This window comes from Salvelinus fontinalis, chromosome 2, assembly GCF_029448725.1.
Source record: "Salvelinus fontinalis isolate EN_2023a chromosome 2, ASM2944872v1, whole genome shotgun sequence".
Taxonomy (NCBI): domain Eukaryota; kingdom Metazoa; phylum Chordata; class Actinopteri; order Salmoniformes; family Salmonidae; genus Salvelinus; species Salvelinus fontinalis.
The window spans coordinates 58742796-58767785 of NC_074666.1; the positions used below are offsets into that span (position 1 = coordinate 58742796).

Here is a 24990-nt window from a genome sequence, read left to right on the forward strand (position 1 = left end):
CCTACCTACCTGTAGTGAACAACAGGTATAACATCTGCCTCTTTGTACTAAAACAGTATCCATTATATTGCCATGACAAAAATGGGAATCTAAGGAGCCCCTTTAGATTCATCAAGAAGAAGTAACATTGTAAGAATACAAAGGAAAACAGCATCAGAAAGTCATCTGAAAAGGCCAAACACCTACTGCTGTATATAACGATAGGAATTCAACAACAGCAGCACGGAAATGTGGTTAGAAGAGCTATGTAATATTTGAATGAAGTTGTTATTATCATTGTTGTTATTATTGTTATTATTTTCTCTGGTGCAACCGCTACATTATTCACATTTAAGATAGCAGAAGACAAATGAAAGTAAAAATGGTATAAAAAAAAAACTATAATAATGTTTCATGAAAAAGCAAACACTGTTCAATCTTGACTATGTCACAGCATAATGTGACATTAAAAGCACAAACAGAAAGGCGACTCAAAGAAATGAACAATTTTACAATGTGATCATTCCACATCTACACTATATGTCACTATGACAAAACCTCCAGACGGTAAGGTCGAAGGTGGGGTTTTTTCTCGGCTTTTATTATAATTGTTTGGGATCCTCCGGCCTTTTGTTATGCAAAAGCACAAATACAAGAATTGCATGTCACTATAGCAATGTCCGTTACAGATCAATTTATTGTTAACAATCATTGTTTTGGCATAGCGTACTTTCAGCAAATGGAGTAAGGGAAACACAGATTCAAATAAAATGTCAACAATCCAATATAAAGTATAAATAGAAAATAATTCAGATTGAAGTCTAGTCATTTCATGTTCATATGAATACGTAACATCCACATTATAAGTTAATAATAATAAAGTCAAGCTACTGTATATAAATACATCACCAGCATGCACAATATTATATTATCGAGAATATTAGAGCAGTTATCATCTTACACTGAAGAAACAGTTTGATGGGCAAGTGCATTTCTTCACAATTAAAAAAGTGAACACAAAAAGAAAATCCACAAACCTCAAATATGCTTTTAGATTGGGAGAGGCTATACACACATTCCTTGTGCCCAAAACTGTCACGCAGCGAGAGTTGAGTGGGAACAAACGGATTCGGTCCAGTCATTTCAGTCCAGGCATCCTAATGAGCTTTTCCCAGCTAGCTAGTTTATGCTTGTGGCTAGAAACTTCAACCAGACTTTTTAACTTGTCTGTCGAAGCTGGGACTTGGGAGTGTTCAGAATCATTCTGTTTTTAACAGGAAATAATTGTTATTTTTTCAACAACAAAAATTTACTTTTGGTGAAAATCATTACAATAACTGTGCTTTAGCTGTCACCCGGCCTGATATTGGCTAAACTATCTAGCTACTTTCCTCTGCTTACAGCAGGGCAGCAGTGCTCAGCAAGTGGGGTGAAGGACACACTGTGCCCCATGTTGTTGTGTTGCCGGCTTGCAGTGCAAACTCTCCCCATTGAGCAGAAGACTGTATCGCGGTGGCCCTCAGATGGTTACTATACTACCAATATTACAAGTTATTTCTCGTGTAGGGTGCTATCCTACTCTAAATATAATGAAGTGGGATGGAACAAATAGCTACTGCCAGCGAAAATGTGTTACAGCTGCCCGGTGAAGCAACTTCTGGCCAGCGGGAAGCAACAGTGGGAACTGGGAAGTACCTCGATACAACACGGTTGCACTGGTCATTCACACCGGCGTGTCGTTACGTTAGCTAATTGGCATGTCACGGTGACATCCAGATGGCGATCAATACTACAAGTTATTTTGTCCGTGGAAATAAAAAGCACTTACTTTTACAAGTTATAACTAGTGCCATGCTGCTGTTGTTGCCAGCTAGCCAGCATAAACTAGCTAGCTGGGAAGGGCTCATCAGGACGGCTGACTGAACTGACTGTCAGTACCGAATCCATTCGTCTCCACTCACAGCTGTGTGACATACGTCATCAATTTTGGGCACCAGGCGTGTCCATATAGCCCAGGTAATGTGTATTTTGTCCACTGCGTATGTGGTTCCAGTCAACTCGGTGTCATGGTGGATCCAGATGGATCCATTTCATGATCCAAGATTGTTGTAAATATGAATATACCGTAATTTAGGACAAAATATTCTGTTGTCTTACAATATCAAATTTTTATTTCACCTTTATTTCACCTTTATTTAACCAGGTAGGCTAGTTGAGAACAAGTTCTCATTTGCAACTGCGACCTGGCCAAGATAAAGCATAGCAGTGTGAACAGACAACAACACAGAGTTACACAAATGATCTCCTCTGCAAGATAATTGTGTTTGTTGTTTTAGTGATTTTCTTTGTATTAGCATAGTTTGATATTCTATTAATATGGCACCCTTGACAACCTAGGTAAGGGGAGAGTAATAATAATAATAACCAGATGCTTGAAAATGTTTATGTATGTATAGCATATCAGCGCATTAGAGGGCTGTACTGGCTGTGTATTTACTACTTTAGTTACAGTAATATAGTTTGTGACTGAGTACAAACACATTCCTGACATCATGGGAACAAAACATTGGTTATGTATGTTCAATAATCACAGAGGATACCTGCTTTCACACAACGATTACCATTACAGGGTGATGCACACCTTTTAGATTCCATGTTGGTAAGTCTGAAGTGGTTAGCTAGAGGTACGATACCGATTTCTCCCTCTCTGGAACCTATTTGCAACTCTTTCTTTTTGCGAGGCGATGACATTCAAGTTTTTTTTTTGTTGCACAAGCTTCTATCTCCCCTTACGATTTTGAATGCTCCTCCTCCCTCACCACATCAGTTAAATAAGAAGCTCCATTTCATTTTAGTGCCATAAGAACAGTCTTTATGCCAGTGTGAGGGTGTCATTTCTAACCCAATAGCCAGACTCTACTTCCTGACTGACTGTTTGAGACACAGAACTTCTTCCTCTTAAGTGGTTTGGCAAATGTCGCAGAGGTAATCAAGAAGGAAGGGGTTCAACTATTTATTTTTTAACTATACTAAAAACTAAAATCATCTCCCCTCCTACTCCCCTCCTCTTTCAATTTTTTCTTAACTTTTTAAATTTGTGTAAAAATTAAGAACTGCAGCTGCGGTAGTATCATCAACGGCAAAAGTGGTTGCCAAAGTTCCACCAGCCAAATCATTTATTTCTAAGATCTGGTTTCATATTTTGTTGTGATTTGTGAGGGAGCGGGGTGTTGTGTGTATTGGCTGAAACAGGACACAGGGGTCTCTTTAGGGACTCTCTAGTTGTTGGTCTCACCACCCTCGTCATCCTGCTGGTCGCTGGTCCAGAGTGTCAAGTTGTCTCGTAGCAGCTGCATGATGAGGGTAGAGTCTTTGTAGGAGTCTTCGTTCAGGGTGTCCAGCTCAGCGATGGCGTCATCGAAGGCGGTCTTGGCCAAGTGGCAGGCCTGCTCAGGTGCATTCTGGATCTCGTAGTAGAACACGGAGTAGTTGAGGGCCAGACCCAGGCGGATAGGGTGGGTGGGCTGCATGTGCTCCTTGCTGATCTCATGGGCCTCGCTGTAGGACTTCTCAGAGGACTCCACCACGCCGGCCCTCTTCTCGCCCGTGGCCACCTCGGCCAGGTAGCGGTAGTAGTCGCCCTTCATCTTCAGGTAAAACACCTTGCTCTCGTGCTGCGTCTCGTTGCAGTTCTTGATCAGGAAGTTGTCCAGGAGGTTCAGCACGTCCTGGCACACGGTCTCCAGCTCCTTCTCGATTTTCTCGCGGTACGCACGCACCATCTCGATCTTTTTCTCGTTGCCGTCTGCTGAGGTCTTCTGCTCGATGCTGGAGATGACACGCCAGGATGAGCGCCGCGCCCCTACCACATTCTTATAGGCCACAGAGAGCAGGTTCCTCTCCTCATTGGACAAGGCCTCGTTCAACTCTGTCACCTATGAGACAAAGAGGGAGAAAGAGGGACATCAATGTTTCCGAGTTGCAGTTTACCTTAAAACAGTATTTTAATCTTGTAAATTACTTTAATTGTCAGATTTGAAAACTTGGCCGCAATTATTTGTTAGGCCAATATGCAATCATTCATTGATGCCATGTTCTCTGATTTCTGCCAACATTATGGATAGGAAAGGATATAGTAATGCCATGCCATGTGTTCACTTGCTAGCTGAAATATCCTATTATATTGATATAATCTAAATAGCTATTCACATTTCGTCATTCATGATTCACAACGATTGAGGTCAGAGATGGGCTAACTCCTATGATCTTCTACACCACTGATCATGGCATCCAGAGGCTGCAGGCTGGGGTTGGACCACGCCTGCCTGTAGTAGGCTGACATCATCCCCCTGTCTCTGACTTCTCATTGGCTTTCTCCTGCTCTGAAAGCTTGTTTTGTTTTGTTTCCACAGGCCTGTGTCTGTCTGGCTAGAGGATTTAATCCTTTATACCCCCACGAGAGGAGACCATGCAGTGCCGCACGCATCACAGCCATCTTTACATACTTAACCCTGTGCTCTGAATATAAAGCCAGCTACTCTCTGGTTGCATGTCCCAAATGGCACCCTATTCCATTTTATAGTGCACTACTTTTCACCAAAGGGCTCTGGTCAAAAGTAGTGCATATGGACACAGCTTCTGTTTCAGGGCCTAAATTCCCCTCCAATCCCATCTCTCCAAAGCAGAGCATGGGACCCTGGCTGTGGCAGTATAGTTCGCAGCAAGCCCCCTTTGTCTGATGATAGCCCTACTGAATGTGTTGTCTATGAAGAAAAAATATATATATATTCTTAACCTCCCGAACTAGAGAGATTTTGGTGATATTTAAATACACAAAATTTCAGAAAAGCACAGAGCTAAACCCACTTGATTGCTTGCTTGCTTTAAGCCGCTTTGCTCTCTTGGCCCGTTGGCCGAGGGGTCCAGAAAAACAATCTACAGCTAGCTGTTTGATGATGTCAGCTTGGGAACTCAACGATAGTTTACTGCCAAAGCTAAAAGCATTGCATTGAAGGTATGTACAGTATATATTGTCATTTTCCAGTGCTGTTAGAACAACGGTTAAACTTAACCTTAACCTTAACGAGCAGTTGCTTATCAACAGATAGTTTGTTAATAGTATGACCATATGTAGAGCATCTACAGATGGATAATCCGGACAATTCAAATAAAGTGTGACACTTTGCTCTACTATATTTCTAATCAGAATCCTCAAAAGTATAACGAGAACAGGGTACTTTTTGAAACTTTTCTCAGCCTGGAGGTTCTGTAAGTCTTTCTCCAGTTTTGAGAGCATAGCACATCCAAGGGGCAGATAGTAACTACACTCCCAGCCCTCCCTTTCCAGTGACGTCTAGGCCTAAATCACTCCTTTTATCTTTCCATGTCAGCTGTCATTTGATTGAGTAGGAGGAGATTGTTCACTATCATTTATTCTCTAATCTTTCTCTCTTTCCATTCATCTCACTCTCTCTCTCCCCATCTATTTATCTATCTATAGTCTGGAACATATCCCTTTCCCAGTCCCTTTTTCTGCTTCCCCTAACCAATCAAGAGGGCTTCCACTCTCTCCTCCGACAAATTCTGTACATTACAGCTTACAGTACACGTCCAGAATCAGAGCAAGTCATCTATGAGTCATAGCTCAATCTAATATTCCAAGCCGCTTATGATGATTACAGCCCTCGAATTGAAGAAATAAAGAGATTACTTTGCTGTCAGTGTTTTCTTCTGCTACACATAAAGCTTACTAAATTGTCCAAGTGGGAGTTGTTATTTTCGTTCCCACATGCTTGGAGCCTTGCACTGGCTATACAAGGAACTTTTTATTCCTGAAAAAATGTAATATATGCTGATACCTCTCACACGCACAGGTGTATCCTCCAACACACAGAAATGTTATCATATAGGAGAACACTGATTTCACCCCTAACTCTTCCATAACACTACAATCCTTCATAGATCAACTTCCTTCAGTGATTCTTCAAAGTCAAAACAACACACAATTTGTTTAAATTTTTTATTTCACCTTTATTTAACCAGATAGGCCAGTTGAGAACAAGTTGTCATTTACAACTGCGACCTGGCCAAGATAAAGCAAAGCAGTGCGACAAAAACAACACAGAGTTACACATGGGATAAACAAATGTACAGTCAATAACACAATAGAAAAAAATCTATATACAGTGTGTGCGAATGTAGTAAGATTAGGGAGATAAGGCAACAAATAGGCCATAGTGGCGAAATAATTACAATTTAGAATAAACACTGGAGTGATAAATGTGCAGATGATGATGTGCAAGTAGAGATCCTGGGGTGCAAAAGAGCAAAAATAAATAACAATATGGGGATGAGGTAGTTGGGTGAGCTATTTACAGATGGGTTGTGTACAGGTGCAATGATCGGTAAGCTGCTCTGATTATTAAGTTTATGGTTAGGGCTAGGGTAAGTGGCTAGTTACAACCAGCCAATCCCAGCCTTCCGCTCTGGCCAGATGACTGGCTAGTGTCTACCTACTGTAACAGGGAGGGGCAGAACTCTGAAAGGCAAAAAAGATCTATCCATCATGCTATCTTCAGTTTCCATGGGAACTGACTGAGAGATCAGGGTCAGGGGTAGGATCTGCTAATACACACACACACACAGTCCACAAATAACTATGTCAAAGACAATCCTATGGGCTAATTCATAGTATCTCACAAGGAATTACCTTTTCACCCTATCTGTATCCACTGCTAAAACAACAGATCCTCTTCTTAAAATTTGATTTCAAATGATATAACAGTAGAACAACATTTACATTACATTTACATCATTTCGCAGATGCTCTTATCCAGAGCGACTTACAAATTGGAAAGTTCATACATATTCATCCTGGTCCCCCCCGTGGGAATTGAACCCTGGTCCCCCCGTGGGAAATGAACCCACAACCCTGGCGTTGCAAGCGCCATGCTCTACCAACTGAGCCACACGGGACCGACTAGCGTCTCTCTGACACACGCTACAATTTCTATGCTTCCAAGACAATAATTGACACATTATCCTACTGACCTTGAGTTACCTTCATATAATGCAACGTGTTGCATCATAAAGCATCATAAATTGAACAATGACCATATAGATGACCTCTGGACTGGTGTTGTTGTGCTATTACTGAAAAGGTGGGAAAACAGATAAATGCGCATGACCAACAGAACAAACACTTGACACTACTTTTCAAACACACACACACGCACACACACACACACACACACACACACACACACACACTAAGCAGGCCCTGGGCTGGCTTTGTAAAAACATGGCTGCCTTTATTTCAGCAGCCTGGGGATGAAACAGAAAGGACTGACGGAAGCTGTGGTGCAGGGATCACAATAGAGCCCTCTGTCTGCCAGTAAAGCTCATCAATCGCCCTGGCTCTCTCGTGACTCATCCCCACTGGCTGCTGTCAACTCCCAAACATCTGTGTGTGTTAAACGATAACAAAAGCAACAGGAAACCAAAATATCAATTATTTCTCTGTGATGGCTGTCTACTGTGCATCATGGCTCAGGCCCACTAATGTCTAATGTCTACAGAAGGGAAGGCGTGTAGGGGAGGAAGTGAGGTTGGTTAAAGTTGGAAAGGGTGCGGAGTGCCACCACACTAATTTTGTTCCACCTCTGCAACCCATCACACCTACTTGAAGGCCACACATGGATGCAGGGCTGGGTCATTCCTACAATCTGGTTCCTTTTGGACCGATATGTTTGACTTTCAAAAAAAGATATTTGTCAAACTCAGGCTCTTAAATCCTAAAAATTATAGGTGGATTGTTTACACAATGAGATATTTCCACCCTGTTAGGGATATACAACAAATTCGTATCTACAGTTGAAGTCGGAAGTTTACATACACCTTAGCCAAATACATTTAAACTCAGTATTTCACAATTACTGACATTTAATCCTAGTAAAAATTCCCTGTCTTAGGTCAGGTAGGATCACCACTTTATTTTAAGAAAGTGAAATGTCAGAATAATAGTAGAGAGAATGATTTATTTCAGCTTTCATTTCTTTCATCACATTCCCAGTGGGTCAGAAGTTTACATAAACTCAATTAGTATTTGGTAGCATTGCCTTTAAATTGTTTAACTTGGGTCACACGTTTCGGGTAGCCTTCCACAAGCTTCCCACAATAAGTTGGGTGAATTTTGGCCCATTCCTCCTGACAGAGCTGGTGTAACTGAGTCAGGTTTGTAGGCCTCCTTGCTCGCACAAGCTTCTTCAATTCTGCCCAAAATGTTCTGTAGGGTTGAGTTCAGGGCTTTGTGATGGCCACTCCAATACCTTGACATTGTTGTCCTTAAGCCATTTTGCCACAACTTTGGAAGTATGCTTGGGGTCATTGTCCAGTTGGAAGACCCATTTGTGACCAAGCTTTAACTTCCTGACTGATGTCTTGAGATGTTGCTTCAATATATCAAAATAATTTTCCTGCCTCATGATGCCATCTATTTTGTGAAGTGCACCAGTCCCTCGTGCAGCAAAGCACCCCCACAACATGATGCTGCCACCCCCGTGCTTCACGGTTGGGATGGTGTTCTTCGGCTTGCAAGTCTCCCCCTTTTTCCTCCAAACATAACGATGGTCATTATGGCCAAACAGTTCTATTTTTGTTTCATCGGACCAGAGGACATTTCACCAAAAAATACGGTCTTGTGCAGTTGCAAACCGTAGTCTGGCTTTTTTTATGGCGGTTTTGGAGCAGTGGCTTCTTCCTTGCTGAGCGGCCTTTCAGGTTATGTCAATATAGGACTCGTTTTACTGTGGATATAGATTCTTTTGTACCGTTTTCCTCCAGCATCTTCACAAGGTCCTTTGCTGTTGTTCTGGGATTGATTTGCACTTTTCACACCAAAGTACATTCATCTCTAGGAGACAGAGCGCGTCTCCTTCCTGAGAGGTATGACGGCTGCGTGGTCCCATGGTGTTTATACTTGCGTACTATTGTTTGTACAGATAAACGTGGTACCTTCAGGCGTTTGGAAATTGCTCCCAAGGATGAACCAGACTTGTGGAGGTCTACAATTTTTTTCTGAGGTCTTGCTGATTTCTTTTGATTGTCCCATGATGTCAAGCAAAGAGGCACTGAGTTTGAAGGTAGGCCTTGAAATACATCCACAGGTACACCTCCAATTGACAATTAGCCTATCAGAAGCTTCTAAAGCCATGACATCTTTTTCTGTTATTGTCTAACCTTTTTTTCGGCACAGTCAACTTAGTGTATGTAAACTTCTGACCCACTGGATTTGTGATACAGTGAATTATAAGTGAAATAATCTGTCTGTAAACAATTGTTGGAAAAATGACTTGTGTCATGCACAAAGTAGATGTCCTAACCGACTTGCCAAAACTATAGTTTGTTAACAATGTGGAGTGGTTGAAAAACGAGTTTTAATGACTCCAACCTAAGTGTATGTAAACTTCCGACATCTCTGTATATACACATCAAATATAAATATATTAGTCAGTTAATATCTTTTCTAACAACATTTCCACCCTGTTAGGTGCGTAATCCGAATAGGGTGGAAATGTGAAGCCTAAATTGTCTATAGCTCTGTGGGTGATTGATGTCCATTGCTGGCAGATTGGCAGATTTTTATGGAATATCTACATAAGCGTAGAGGCCCATTATCAGCAACCATCACTCCTGTGTTCTAATGGCACGTTGTGTTAGCTAATCCAAGTTTAGCATTTTAAAAGGCTAATTGATCATGAGAAAACCCTTTTGCAATTATGTTAGAACAGCTGAAAACTGTTGTTCTGATTAAAGAAGCAATACAACTGGTCTTCTTTAGACTAGTTGAGTATCTGGAGCATCAGCATTTATGGGTTCGATAATAGTCGCAAAATGGCCAGAAACAAATAACTTTCTTCTGAAATTAGTCAATTCTTGTTCTGAGACTTGAAGGCTATTCCATGGGAGAAATTAGAAAACTAAAAAAAGGATTGGGAGGCCCCGGTGCACCACAGAGCAAGAGGACAAGTACATTAGAGTGTCTAGTTTGAGAAACAGACACCTCACAAGTCCTCAATTTGTTTCTGGCCATTTTGAGCCTGTAATCGAACCCACAAATGCTTATGCTTCAGATACTCAACTAGTCTAAAGAAGGACAGTTTTATTGCTTCATTAATGAGGACAACCGTTTTCAGCTGTTCTAATGTCACGCCCTGCCCATAGATAGGGTTCTCTATGGTGTAATAGGTCAGAGCGTGACTAGGGGGGTTTCTAGATAGTATATTTCTATGTTGGTGTATGTGTATGGTTCCCAATTGGAGGCAGCTGATATTCGTTGCCTCCAATTGGGGATCATTGTCATCTTCGGCGTAGTAAAGAGACCAAGGCGCAGCGTGATTGGAACAAAGATACAAAACGAACGTGAAGCTATAAACACTGAGTGCTGACATGCAACTACACATAGACAATAACCCACAAAACCTAAATGTAAAATGGCAAGCTAAATAGGATCCCCAATCAGAGACAATGATAAACAGCCGTCTCTGATTGGGAACCAAATCATGCCACCATAGACCTACAATATGCCTAGACAAACAAACACCCCTAGACATACAAAAACCCTAGACAGGACAAACAAGCATACCCACCCTCGTCACACCCTGAACTGACCAAAATAATACATAAAACATAGAAAACTAAGGTCAGGGTGTGACAGTACCCCCCCTCCCCCCCAAAGGTGCGGACTCCCGACCGCAAACCTGAACTTATAGGGGAGGGTCCGGGTGGACATCTACCCTCGGTGGTGGCTCTGGGTCAGGACGCCGCCCTCCTAGTTTACACTGAGTCCGCTCTTGTAGCACTGACCCGTGGATCATTGCCGGAGGCTCTGGACTGCGGATCCTCGCCGTAGGCCCCGGGCTGGGGACCCTCGCTGCGTGGATCATCGCCGGATGTTCTGGACTGGGGACTGTCGCTGGAGACCCCAGACTGGAGATCGTCGCTGGAGGCTCCGGACTGGGGATCGTTGCTGGAGGCTCCGGACTGGGGATCGTCGCTGGAGGCTCCGGACTGGGGATCGCCGCTGGAGGCTCCGGACTGTGACCCGCCGTTGGAGGTTCCGGACGGTGGCCCGTCATTGGAGGTTCCGGTCTGTGGCCCATCATTGGAGGTTCTGGTCTGTGAACTGTCGCCGGAAGCTGTGGACTGGGTACTGTCGCCGGACGCTCTGGACTGGGTACTGTCGCCGGACGCTCTGGACTGGGTACTGTCGCCGGACGCTCTGGACTGGGTACTGTCGCCGGACGCTCTGGACTGGGTACTGTAGCCGGACGCTCTGGACTGGGTACTGTAGCCGGACGCTCTGGACTGGGTACTGTAGCCGGACGCTCTGGACTGGATACTGTCGCCGGACGCTCTGGACTGGGTACTGTCGCCGGACGCTCTGGACTGGGTACTGTCGCCGGACGCTCTGGACTGGGTACTGTCGCCGGACGCTCTGGACTGGGTACTGTCGCCGGACGCTCTGGACTGCCGAGGCGCACTGTAGGTCTGGTGCGTGATGCCGGAACTGGTGGTACGGGCTGGGGACACGCACCTCAGGGCGAGTGCGAGGAGCAGGAACAGGGCGTACTGGACCCTGGAGGCGCACTGGAGGCCTGGTGCGTGGTGCCGGAACTGGTGGTACCAGGCTGGGGACACGCACCTCAGGGCGAGTGCGGGGAGGAGAAACAGGACGTACTGGACTCTGGAGGCGCACTGGAGGCCTGGTGCGTGGTGCCGGAACTGGTGGTACCGGGCTGGGGACACGCACCTCAGGGCGAGTGCGGGGAGGGTAACAGGATACACTGAACCGTGGAGACGCATTGGAGATCCAGAACATAGAGCTGGCTCAATATGTCCTGGCTGGATGCCCATTCTAGCCCGGCAAATGCGAGGAGCTGGAATAGAGCGCATCGGGGCTAAGAATGCGAACTGGAGACACAAAGCATCTCTGCATAACACGGTGCCTGACCAGTTACACGCTGCCCACGGTAAGCACGAGGAGTTGGCGCAGGTCTCCTACCTGACTCAGCCAATCTCCTCGTGTGCCCCCCCCCCCCCCCCCCCCCCAAAATAATCTTGGGGCTGCCTCTCGCGCTTCCGTGCTAGCCGTGTACCTTCATATCGTTGCCGTTCCTCTATTCTCCGGTATTTTTCCTCGTAGTATTGCCGTTCCGCTTTCGCTGCCTCTAACTCCTCCTTAGGACGGCGATACTCCCCCGGCTGTGTCCAAGGTCCTGCTCCATCCAATATTTCCTCCCATGTCCAGGATCCTTTTCCGTCCAAAATCTGTTCCCAAGTCCATAACGTCTGCTCCTCTTTTTCACGCTGCTTGGTCCTGTTATGGTGGGTTATTCAGTCACGTTCATCGTAGTGAGGAGACCAAGGCGCAGCGTGATTGGAATACATTCTTCTTTTAATGAAGAATAAACACAAAATGAACGTGAAGCTATAAACACTGAGTGCTGACATGCAACTACACATAGACAATAACCCACAAAACCTAAATGTAAAATGGCAACCTAAATAGGATCCCCAATCAGAGACAACGATAAACAGCTGTCTCGGATTGGGAACCAAATCAGGCCGCCATAGACCTACAATATGCCTAGACAAACAAACACCCCTAGACATACAACAACCCTAGACAGGAAAACAAGCATACCCACCCTCGTCACACCATTAACTGACCAAAATAATACATAAAAGATAGAAAACTAAGGTCAGGGTGTGACAATCATACTTAGTGTTTCCCTTTTCCCACCTGCATTGTGGGATATTGTTTTGTTTAGTGCCTATGTGCGCTACGAATGGCACGTTCGTTAATTCTTTGTTTTGAAGTTTCACTGTAATAAATATGTGGAACTCTACTCACGCTGCGCCTTGGTCCACTTATTTATTCAACGAACGTGACATCTAACATAAGTGCAAAAGGGTTTTCTAATGATCAATCAGCCTTTTAAAATACTAAACTTGGATTAGCTGACACAACGTGCTATTGGAGCACAGGATCAAATCAAATCAAATGTATGTATATAGCCCTTCGTACATCAGCTGATATCTCAAAGTGCTGTACAGAAACCCAGCCTAAAACCCCAAACAGCAAGCAATGCAGGTGTAGAAGCATGGTGGCTAGGAAAAAATCCCTAGAAAGGCCAAAACCTAGGAAGAAACCTAGAGAGGAACCAGGCTATGAGCGGTGGCCAGTCATCTTCTGGCTGTGCAGGGTGGAGATTTTAACAGAACATGGCCAAGATGTTCAAATATTCATAAATGACCAGCATAGTCAAATAATAATAATCACAGTAGTTGTCAAGGGTGCAGCACCTCAGGAGTAAATGTCAGTTGGCTTTTAATAGCCGATCATTAAGAGTATCTCTACCGCTCCTGCTGTCTCTAGGAGTGATGTTTGCTGATAATGGGCCTCTGCACACTTATGTAGATATTGCATAAAAAATATGCTGTTTCCAGTTACATTAATCATTTACAACATTAACAATGTCTACACTGTATTTCTGATCAATTTGATGTTATTTTAATGGACAAACAATGTGTTTTTCTTTCAAAAACAAGGGAATTTATAAGTGACCCCAAACTTTTGAACGGTAGTGTATATTTTTTATTCATATTAATTTAGCCTAACAGGGTGGACATTTATGAGTGACACAAACAGAATAACTCATGAAATATGGAAAAATATATAAAACAGTGTGTATATTTATTTAGCTTTGCACCGATGTTTTCACACTCAAAGAATTATGACACTTCCTGAACATTATGTCATTGTGGGAATGGGCTGTTTTTTTTAAAGGGGAATTACAACAAACTAACAGGGTGGAAAGGGAAATCAGGGACCTTAAATACAAGAATAACAAATACAATAATCATGAACATTTTAAGTAGGGTTAAAAAATAATGAAGAAAGATTTTGAATACTTTACTTTCTAATGGCTTATATCTCTTATAGAAGTTGGTGAATAGCACCCGGGGACAATGCGAAAATGCCTACATCCACTAAAAACAAAGTGCATAAAATCCCCTTTGAGATCCATTTCTTTGTGTTTTTATGGTAAAGGACACATAACTTTATCTTTAAAGCCCTGTGGAAGCCAAATTTGACACTAAATAGAAAGTGATACGAGGTGATATTTCCTGGGGACAGAAAAGGCACCAGATTGTAGGAATGACCTGGCTAACACAAGAGTGGGCTCAGTCTACATGTCCCTAGCTCCCGATCTCTTCATCGCTTACACCCCCCACCTCTGTTTCTCTCCCCATCTCTCTCTCATCCTTACTGTCATCACTTTCTCCTCATTCCCTTGCACTTCCTCCCTTGCTTTCCCTCTCTCTCTAACTTAAAGTGACATCTCTCCTGCCTACCCTCTCCCTCTATCAGGCTGCAGAGCACAGAGACGACGTGTCCTAGCGCTACCTGACGTCACTAGATGTGAGAGTGGTGCGAGCGTGGATGGCTGGTTAAGGCAGAAAAAGGGAGAGAGGAAGAGTGGAAGAGAGAGGGCATGCTGCTGGGAAAGGGGGATGTGAGGGTGTGTGTGTGTGTGTGTGTGTGTGTGTGTGTGTGTGTGTGTGTGTGTGTGTGTGTGTGTGTGTGTGTGTGTGTGTGTGTGTGTGTGTGTGTGTGTGTGTGTGTGTTAGTGTGGGTGTGTGTGGGTGTGTGGGTGTTTCAGGGAAGGGGGTTGCTTCAAGTAGCTCTTTGTTGTTATATAACCATACATGACTGCAGTTTTTCATAGATGTTTTTCTCTCTCTCTGTCATTGCTGCTGCGGCCGGCTAATAAAAACACAATGCGTAAAAGGCAAGGAAAAAACACGAGTAAGTAACTGCATTAGTATGTTTTTTAAAGCCAGGACCATGTTGGTAGTGAGGGTGATAACCTTCTCTGCCACAATACAGAGAGTGAGGAGGGTACAGTATTCAAGATACACAGCATCAAGGCAGGATTTACAATTTGACACATTTGAGTAATAGCCTACTGTCATTCAAAATCTGGAGAATGTTACCTTTCATTTGAGATCAAGCGGTATAAAATAATTCATAAGGTGCCAGTGAAAGGAGATGATCACAAAAGCTCTGACGACGGTTCGGGGGGAAGGAAAAGGATAGGGGGATCAGGTAGCTCCCGAGTGGCACAGTGGTCTAAGGCACTGCATCTCAGTGCTAGAGGCGTCGCTACAGACCCTGGTTTGATTCCAGGCTGTATCACTTTGTTCACCATGGTGTTGTCGCTTATTGTTCCCATGTCCGTTGATGCGTGTGAGTACCTGTGCTATGTGTTTTGGGCTTTCGTGCCCTTGTGGATTGCGCAGATCATTACGGGTCTCGTCCTGTGTGATAATCATTGCGCGCTAGCGTTGTTTATTCGAGGTAGTCCTCGCTCTTTTGTTTGGGTTTCAGCCCTGTGTTTTTGTTACGTGTTTGTTTCGTCTTCGTCCCAGTGCCTTTATACGGCACGCCGTAATTTGGGTAAAATATGAAACCCTGTTTGACAGGTTTGGCCGGGGTAGGCCATCATTGTAAATAAGAATTTGTTCTTAACTGAATTGCCTAGTTAAATAAATGTTAAATAAAATTGTTTTAAATAAAAGCTGCCTATTCAGCAGCGTGATGGTCTTTACTTTCTAAGATGGTAAAGTAGGACAGACTCTAAAGGAAACATCACAGGGTGACACTGGATGCAACCCCCCCCCCCCCCCTTCTCCCCATTCTCTCTCCCCCAAAGGATGAATGAACTGCCTCACCTCAGATAGAAGCCCAGCATGTGAACCATTTCTGACTCAGATTCTGAGTTACAGTGCGAGGGTTCATTCACCCGACTGATGAATCAAAAACATGTTACATCATCAGCCCAACCACATATGCTTTGCTGCTTTGAATTGAGTAGCTGTTAAAAATCCTGCTTATAACAACGTTACATACAACACTCAGTGCTTGAATTTGGCAAATTCACACGGGGCAGGCACCTCTACATATCTACTGCTCTAGCCTAGTTTATTAGGATCCCCATTTGCTACTCTTCCTGGGGTCCTCGCTCTAGTACCACAACCAGAATAATTGCTCTAAAATATCAATACCAGTATTGTAAAAATGTCACCAGGGTGAAGGAAAATGGCATTATTGAATGCTATCCAAGCATACATGCATCACATGCTCTTTTGACACGTTAATGGCCGACTAACTGGCTGACTTTAGAGGAGGGATCCTCTGTATGTGGGTAGTGACAACGAAGTAGAATGCCTGCATACCACTACTGACAACCACTCGTCATTTCCCCCCAAAATGTAACTGATAACCCGGGAATCCCTTGCCACTGATGCCCAGTGGAGTGGCAGCGAAATAAAAAATCAGTCAGACACACCCTGATACCCACTGCTGCAGCACAGCCAGGGCTGGAGCTGGTGTTGGCGGCTGGCTCGGGCTGCATGGGGCTGGATATAGGGATGGGGCTGCATCTGCAGGGGAGTCGGGCCGGGCTGGGGCTGGGGCCCGGGGATAAGGATGGGGGTGCACTTCCTCCGTCTCTGACTCAGCATCATTTAGAGGGAGGAGCCAAAGCCCTTCTCCCCTCTGACATTATCACCACCTGGCCCTGAAGCAGCCTGCTTTCCTGAAGAGTATGATTCATGACTAATACTACTGCCAGCTTCTGTAATTAAATCTGTGTCTGTGTTATTACGGTGTACTAAAGTAACCCCTCAACAACCCACCATTCAACATTATAGTGCACTGTTCAAGGTAATTATACCATGCCTTCTATATAGTAGTCTGTGACAGAGCATTTTCTCAGAGGTGGACATAGACAATTTATTTAGGATGTTCTACTTAACGTGGATCGCCTACTATACTCGCTTCCTTCTATTCTATTGATGTAATACAGTTTGCTTTGATGCCTATTCTGAGTTTGTAGAGACTGAATATGCTATTGGGTAGATGGTAGGCTACAGTAATTGGCATTTATGTTTTTTGGGGGTCAGAATGAGGATGAGAGAGAGGCTAGACAGGCAACCTCAGTGGATAGATCCCAGGAACACCATACTGGCCTGGCCAGATCATATCATTGGAGTAAGCCTCCATATCATATACTTCCTCAGCTATTGTATATACAGTGAGTAGGCGATATCATCAATGACATAATTCCTGCATTTCTGAATTGTGGGCTACAGATAAATGGGCTGAGTCTGATTCTGAAATGGTGCAATACGGGTACTGCACCTTGGCACACTGCGACACGCCTAGTGCAAGAAACTGCTATGCCTTCCTTTTGAGGGGGTCGAGGAGGACGCACGTATAAAGCATTGGATGCTATAATGTGTCTTTGAGATTGAATTCAGAACCCTGACCATTCTAACACGTTCTAGTCTAAACATTGAATCCACTGCAATATGACAACCACAGAACGTTCTGGAAGGATTTCTGCTGCCACCCACGTTTCACGTTCCCAGGATCATATTTTATGGGGATATTGTGTATTGCCCAAATCGATATCGGCTGACACTAACGTTTGCGTTAGGCCTATTCTACACAGGTGGGTAGAATTTATGACATTGTGTGTGTGCGTAAATTGATTTCTTCATAATGTTAGATGTGACTAATAATGCATCTTCGCGGGAGATTGTCATGTTTAGGGAACATCATCACAATCAGGGAATGAGACATTCTTATCTCCAACCCTGCTGTCACTCTCATTGCAGTAGCCTACAGTAAACCTAGAGTCGGCTACCAGTAAATTGCTTTCCCTCTGGTGTCTACCCAAATGTTCATAATTTTACGAGAAGATTCCACTGCCCCTCCCTGCCAATTTGATCTGTCCTTTCAATTTAATTCAGTTAGATCAACAATTAAACAAACAGGTTTCATCTCCAGAGCAAGGTGCTTTGTCGGTTATTGCCCACTATCATTATTGCCATGCTGTCTAGCTGATTAAAAAGCAACCTAGCAAAAGGCACCGCCCTAAGATCACACAGTCCGCATTCGTTCGCTGTTTTCATCATCTGACAGCCGTATTCCACATTGACAACCCATTTCTGCTAGGCTATGAGGTAATAATTGACCATAGCTCAATATTTCAATAAACATACCTTTCATAAAGATAACGAACGGTGAGCAAACAATCGCTGGATAAAAAAATAAAAAACAGATGTCGAAAGGTATGGTGAAAGCCTACATGGGCCTTGCCAGTAAAGTTCCAGAAAATGTCACTGGCATGATATATTGGCTTTCCCCTGTCTTATTCCAGTTGAAGGTTTTGACATAATAATGGTCTTTCATGGCATGTTTAATACACCAAATATGGAACACTACAATAATCAGGGAACGATAATTGCCATGGGACACACCACAGTTATTCTTTGTGTAGGCCTAACTACATGTATATATCAAACAAAACAGAAAAAAATTAAAGTGTAAGTATTAGAAAGTGGAGGTTATTTATGATTCCTTATGATACTCAGAAATAGGATTCCAAAGCAGAACTTACCGATTTCATGGCTGCTGCCATATCATCATATCTTTCAGCCTGTTCGGCCAGCCTGGCTTTCTGCACCAGTTGCTCGCGATCAACCATTTTAGCTGTCGTTAATACAATGTTATTCTAGAATTGTTAAAGTTGAAATGGTAATATGTCACTCTCAGCAATGCAGTGAATGTTACCAGAGGTCCTCTTGCTGCAGCTGCTCCCTGCTGTCTGCGCGTGCAGACGGGACACCCCCTCCCCCTCCTTACCACTTTCCCTGGATTGCGTCACCACCTGAAAAGGCGTGTCTATGCGAAGTGATGTAACAATCCTTATTGGGAGAACAGTCAGTGCCTGATACCGGTAACAAATAGGATTTTACCGTTAGAATCAGACGCTATTTACTCTGCGCAGGGTGCTGTGGGAAATGTAGTGGTTTAGGCTGCATCTTTCATTCTAAACCATCAAACACACTATAATTGAACAACGGTATGCATATATTCAATGACTGTGTTTCTGCCTGTAAAGAGAGAGGGTTGTTCTTATACAAATTCTGCCACAGAAGGTCTAGTATAGCCTTCAATAGGGCCTTTATGGTGGAACGTGTAGGGCCTAGGCTACCTTTCATATTTGAGTCACTTTGCAAAGTAAGTGCTATCAAATAGAATATAATATTGCAGTCATTTATTAGCCTCTATGTTAAGCAGCAGAGTGCAGGCCTGTAGGCTACTGAACTCATCCACCAATAGCCTGTGTTCAGAGCGCTGCCCATGTAGCTTGACCATGTCAGTCAACCAGCCTGGCCACAGCCTGGCCACAGTGAGCAGCTGTTTGGATGAGTGATGCTCTTGGCTCTGGTAATAGAGAGCACCAAATGGCTGCTTGGTGGGTCGCCTGGTAAACCAAGTAAGGCCTGTTCCTCCCTATAGCAGCTTAGCTCTCAGAGAGTGACTGGTGGGTGGTGGCAAAGAGTGAGTCCGGTCCTACATACAGACAGACCCTTGCTTCGGCACCTATTGCCTAAAAGCTTGAACCTCAACACTATAGCTAGGACTCTGTGTCAATTCAAGTTTGTATTGTCACGTGCACAAGTACAGTGAAATGCCTTTCTTGCTTGCTCTTTCCCCGCAATGCAGTAATCAATATCAGTAGTACTATACAAAACAAATAAAACACGTATGTAGAACAAAATCAAATGAGAAATAGAAATAAGAACATGAGAAAGTAAGTCAGCTATATAGAGGGTCAGTTGCAGGGTCAATGCCAATACCTTATTAACAATGTGCAGGGATTCGACTGGAGTGGTAGGATTAGATACCGTATGTAAATTGATATACGATAAACAGAGTAGCAGCAGCGTATATGATGATTGTATGTGAGTGTATGTGGATTTGTGTATGAATGTGTGTGCGTGTTATGTGTGTGTGAGCAAATTAAGTGGTGTGGTGTGTGTGTGTGTGTGTGTGTGTGTGTGTGTGTGTGTGTGTGTGTGTAACGGCTGTCGCTCTCCTCATCCTCGGATGAGGTGAGGAGAGAAGGATCTTCAGACCAAAACGCAGCTTGCGGGAAATAAGCCATCTTTTTATTTATAACAACGATGAAGATGGCAACACGAAAACAAACACTTTAACAAACTTACAAAATAAGAAAACGACGTAGAACGAAACCTGAACATAAACTTACATAACTAAACATAAACTCACGTACAGGAAACAGACGACATCGAAACGAAACGAAACAAACAAACGCTACAGTCCCGTGTGGTACGAACATACATACTGACACGGAAGACAATCACCCACAACGAACACTGTGACAACGCCTACCTAAATATGACTCTTAATTAGAGGAACGCCAAACACCTGCCTCTAATTAAGAGCCATACCAGGTAACCCAAAACCAACACAGAAACAGAAAACATAGAATGCCCACCCAACCTCACGTCCTGACCAACTAACACACATAACAACTAACATAAATAGGTCAGGAACGTGACATTACCCCCCCCCACAAGGTGCGAACTCCGGACGCACCAGCACAAAGTCTAGGGGAGGGTCTGGGTGGGCATCTAACCACGGTGGTGGCTCAGGCTCCGGGCGCGGTTCCCACCCCACCATAATCCATCCTAGCTTCCTCCCTCCAAGAATGTCCACCCTCTTTTTTCCCCCACAAAATCCTCTTAATAACATACCTAATAAGGACAACACCGGGACAGAGAGATAAATCAAGACAGAGGGATAGATAAGAATATAGAGGTAGATGAAGATAGAGAGGGAGATCAGGATAGAGGGGCAACTCCGGACTGAAAGGCAGCTCCGGACAGAGAGACAGCTCTGGACTGATGGGCAGTTCTGGGTATCTAGCCTTTTCAGGCTGAAGGGCAGCTCATGGCTGACTGACGAATCTCGACGCTCATGGCTGGATGACGGCTCTCGACGCTCATGGCAGGCTGACGGCTCTCGACGCTCATGGCAGGCTGACGGCTCTCGACGCTCATGGCAGGCTGACGGCTCTCGACGCTCATGGCAGGCTGACGGCTCTCGACGCTCATGGCGCTCTGACGGCTCTGGCTGCTCATGGCGCTCTGACGGCTCTGGCTGCTCATGGCGCTCTGACGGCTCTGGCTGCTCATGGCTCTCAGACGGCTCTGGCTGCTCATGGCTCTCTGACGGCTCTGGCTGCTCATGGCTCTCAGACGGCTCTGGCTGCTCATGGCTCGCTGGCGGCTCTGGCAGATCCTGTCTGGTTGGCGGCTCTGGCAGATCCTGTCTGGTTGGCGGCTCTGGCAGATCCTGTCTGGTTGGCGGCTCTGGCAGATCCTGTCTGGTTGGCGGCTCTGGCAGATCCTGTCTGGTTGGCGGCTCTGGCAGATCCTGTCTGGCTGACGGCTCTAGCGGCTCCTGTCTGGCTGACGGCTCTAGCGGCTCCTGTCTGGCTGACGGCTCTGTAGGCTCATGGCAGACGGGCGGCTTTGCAGGCTCATGGCAGACGGGCGGCTTTGCAGGCTCCTGGCAGACGGATGGCTCAGACGGCGCTGGGGAGACGGATGGCTCAGATGGCGCTGGGGAGACGGATGGCTCAGATGGCGCTGGGGAGACGGATGGCTCAGATGGCGCTGGGGAGACGGATGGCTCAGATGGCGCTGGGGAGACGGATGGCTCTGGCCGGATACGGTGCACTGTAGACCTGGTGCGTGATGCCGGAACTGGAGGCACCGGGCTAAGGATAAGCACCTTCCTACTAGTGCGGGAAGCAGGGACAGGGCACACTGTATTCTCAAAGCCCACTCTATAACTGATGCGTGGTACCGGCACTGGTGACGCCGGGCTGAGGACAAGCACATCAGGATTAGTAGGGGGAGAAGATACAGTTTGTACAGGGCTCTGGAGACGCACTGGTAGCTTAGTGCGTGGGGCCGGAACTGGAGGCACCGGGCTAGATACACGCACTACAGGGAGAGTGCGTGGAGGAGGAACAGGGCTCAGGATACGCACTGGTAGCCTAGTGCGTAGTGTAGACACTGTAGGTACTAGGCTGGGGCGGGGAGGTGGCGCCGGAAATACCGGACCGTGGAGGCGTACTGGCACTCTTGAGCATTGAGCCTGCCCAACCTTACCTGGTTGAATACTCCCGGTTGCCCGACCAGTGCGGGGAGGTGGAATAACCCGCACCGGGCTATGTAGGCGAACCGGGGAAACCATGCGTAAGGCAGGTGCCATGTATGCCGGCCCGAGGAGACGCACTGGAGACCAGACGCGTTGAGCCGGCCTCATGACACCTGGCTCAATACCCAATCTAGCCCTCCCAGTGCGGGGAGGTGGAATAACCCGCACTGGGCTATGCACTCGTACAGGAGACACCGTGCGCTCTACTGCGTAACACGGCGCCTGCCCGTACTCCCGCTCTCCACGGTAAGCCTGGGAAGTGGGCGCAGGTCTCCTACCTGCCCTTGGCCCACTACCTCCTAGCCCCCCCCCAAGAAATTTTTGGGAATTACTTACGGGCTTTTCGGGCTTCCGTGCCAGACTCGTTCCCTCATAGCTCCGGTTCCTCTCTCCGGTAGCCTCTGCACTCCCCAGTGCCTCCAGCTGCTCCCATGGCTTTTCGGGCTTCCAGCCACGTCTCCTTGCTGCCTCCTCAAAACACCGCTCCTGGGCTTTAGCTGCCTCCCTCTCTCTCTGAGAACGGCGATTTTCTCCTGCCTTAGCCCAGGGACCTTCTCCATTCATTATCTGCTCCCATGTCCAGAAATCCTTGTTTTTCTCCTGTCCCTTACTCCGTTTATTTTTCCCTTGCCGCTTGGTCTTAGCGTGGTGGGTGATTCTGTAAAGGCTGGTGCTCTCCTCATCCTCGGATGAGGTGAGGAGAGAAGGATCTTCAGACCAAAACGCAGCTTGCGGGAAATAAGCCATCTTTTTATTTATAACAACGATGAAGATGGCAACACGAAAACAAACACTTTAACAAACTTACAAAATAAGAAAACGACGTAGAACGAAACCTGAACATAAACTTACATAACTAAACATAAACTCACGTACAGGAAACAGACGACATCGAAACGAAACGAAACAAACAAACGCTACAGTCCCGTGTGGTACGAACATACATACTGACACGGAAGACAATCACCCACAACGAACACTGTGACAACGCCTACCTAAATATGACTCTTAATTAGAGGAACGCCAAACACCTGCCTCTAATTAAGAGCCATACCAGGTAACCCAAAACCAACACAGAAACAGAAAACATAGAATGCCCACCCAACCTCACGTCCTGACCAACTAACACACATAACAACTAACATAAATAGGTCAGGAACGTGACAGTGTGTGTGTGTGTGTGTGTGTGTGTGTGTGTGTGTGTGTGTGTGTGTGTGTGTGTGTGTGTGTGTGTGTGTGGTGTGTGAGCATATTTTTATAAAATAGAAGGGTCAATGAAGACAATCCATATAGCCAATATTTTGGCTTGGGGATAGAAGCTGTTAAGGAGCCTGTTGGTGTCAGACTTGCTCCGGTACTGCTTGCCGTGCGGACACAGATGACTGGAGTCTTTAACAATTTTCCGGGCCTTACTTTCACACCTACAGGTATAGAGGTTATGGATAGCAGGGAGCTTGGCCCTGGTGATGTACTGGGCTGTCCGCATCACCCTCTGTAGCGCCATACAATTGAGAGCGGTGCGGTTGCCATGCCAAGCAATGATCCAGCCAGTCAAGATGCTGTCAATGGTGCAGGTGTATAACTTTTGAGGATTTGAGGGCCCATGCCAAATCTTTTCAACATCCTGAGGGTAAAGAGTTGCTATCACGTCTTCTTCACGACTGTTTGCATTTGTGAGGACCATTTTAAGTCCTTAGTGATTTTGACACAGAGGAACATGAAGTTCTCGACCTGCTTCACTGCAGCCCCACTTTCGATGTGGACTTCACGATCAGCTCCTTGGTCTTACTGACGTTGAGGGAGAGATTATTGTCCTGGCACCACACTGCCACATCACTGTCTTCCTCCCTGTATACCACCGTCTTGTCGTCAGCAAACTTGATGATGGTGTTGGAGTTGTATGTGGCCACGCAGTGGTGGGTGAACAGGGAGTACAGGAGGGGACTAAGCACACACCTCTGTGGGGCCCCCTTGTTAAGGGTCAGCATGGCAGAGGTGACGTTGCCTACCCTCACCACCTGGGGTTGATCCGTCAGGAAGTCCAGGATCCAGTTGCAGAGGGCGGTGTTCAGTCCCAGGGTCCCAAGCTTGGTGACAAGTTTAGAGGGGACAATGGTGTTGAACGCTGAGCTGTAGTCAATTAACAGCATTCTCACATAAGTATTCCTCTTATCTAGGTGGGTAAGGGCAGTGTGGGAATAAAGAAGGCTATGTGTCACTCTGATGCTGCTTCAGCACTGTCAGTGCATTTAAATTTGTACAAATAAAATGTTCTGATTTGAAGAAAGGTTGAGGACGCGGGAGGGCCTTGTATGCTTGCTTGTGGGTAGAGTAGCAGGACTTTATCGGTCCTAGTGACGGAGGAGACGTGTTGATAGAAGTTGGGCATTACGTGTCTAAATGACACAAAATTAAACTCACCGGCAACAAGGAAAGCTGCCTCTTGGTGCATGGCTTCCTGCTTGTTTATAGCCTCAAACTGTTCGTTAAGTGCCAGCTTATTATTTTTCTGGAAAATAGGTGGAAAATATGCAGCAATCATGATAACAGCTGAAAACTCTCTCGGGAGATAGAAGGGTCGACATTTGACCATCAGGTACTCCAAGACCAGTGAACAATGGGTCGAGACTTCCACTGCGCTTGAGTCAGCACACAATTTTCTGTTGATGAAGAGGCAACCCTTCCCCCTCTCTATTTCCCTAAATCCAATGTCCTGTCTACTCGGTGAATGAAGAATCCATCGAGTTGGATAGCCATGGGGGTTATCTTGTCCAAAAGCCATGTTTCAGAAAAGCTGAGAATATTGCAGTTAAGAGTGTCCTGGTGATCGCAAATCC

The 24990-nt window shown here is 45.5% G+C and overlaps 1 protein-coding gene across 1 annotated transcript; it reads right to left on the minus strand.

The window, feature by feature from the left end:
• Window positions 1-559: 559 nt before the first annotated feature.
• Window positions 560-18746, minus strand: LOC129822135 (14-3-3 protein gamma-1). The gene is made up of 2 exons (XM_055880111.1): window positions 18513-18746; window positions 560-3914 (listed from the first exon to the last, which is right to left on the minus strand). The coding sequence occupies exons 1-2, from the start codon at window positions 18597-18599 to the stop codon at window positions 3258-3260; spliced, it is 744 nt and encodes a 247-aa protein (XP_055736086.1). The 5' UTR covers window positions 18600-18746; the 3' UTR covers window positions 560-3257.
• Between the last annotated feature and the right edge of the window lie 6244 nt (window positions 18747-24990).

Bases quoted from the DNA above. Each gene is read 5' to 3' on its own strand.
- LOC129822135 (XM_055880111.1), bottom strand. From the start codon at position 18,599: ATGGTTGATCGCGAGCAACTGGTGCAGAAAGCCAGGCTGGCCGAACAG. The intron at 3,915-18,512 runs GTAAGTTCTGCT...TTTGTCTCATAG, and splicing joins TGGCAGCAGCCATGAAATCG to GTGACAGAGTTGAACGAGGC.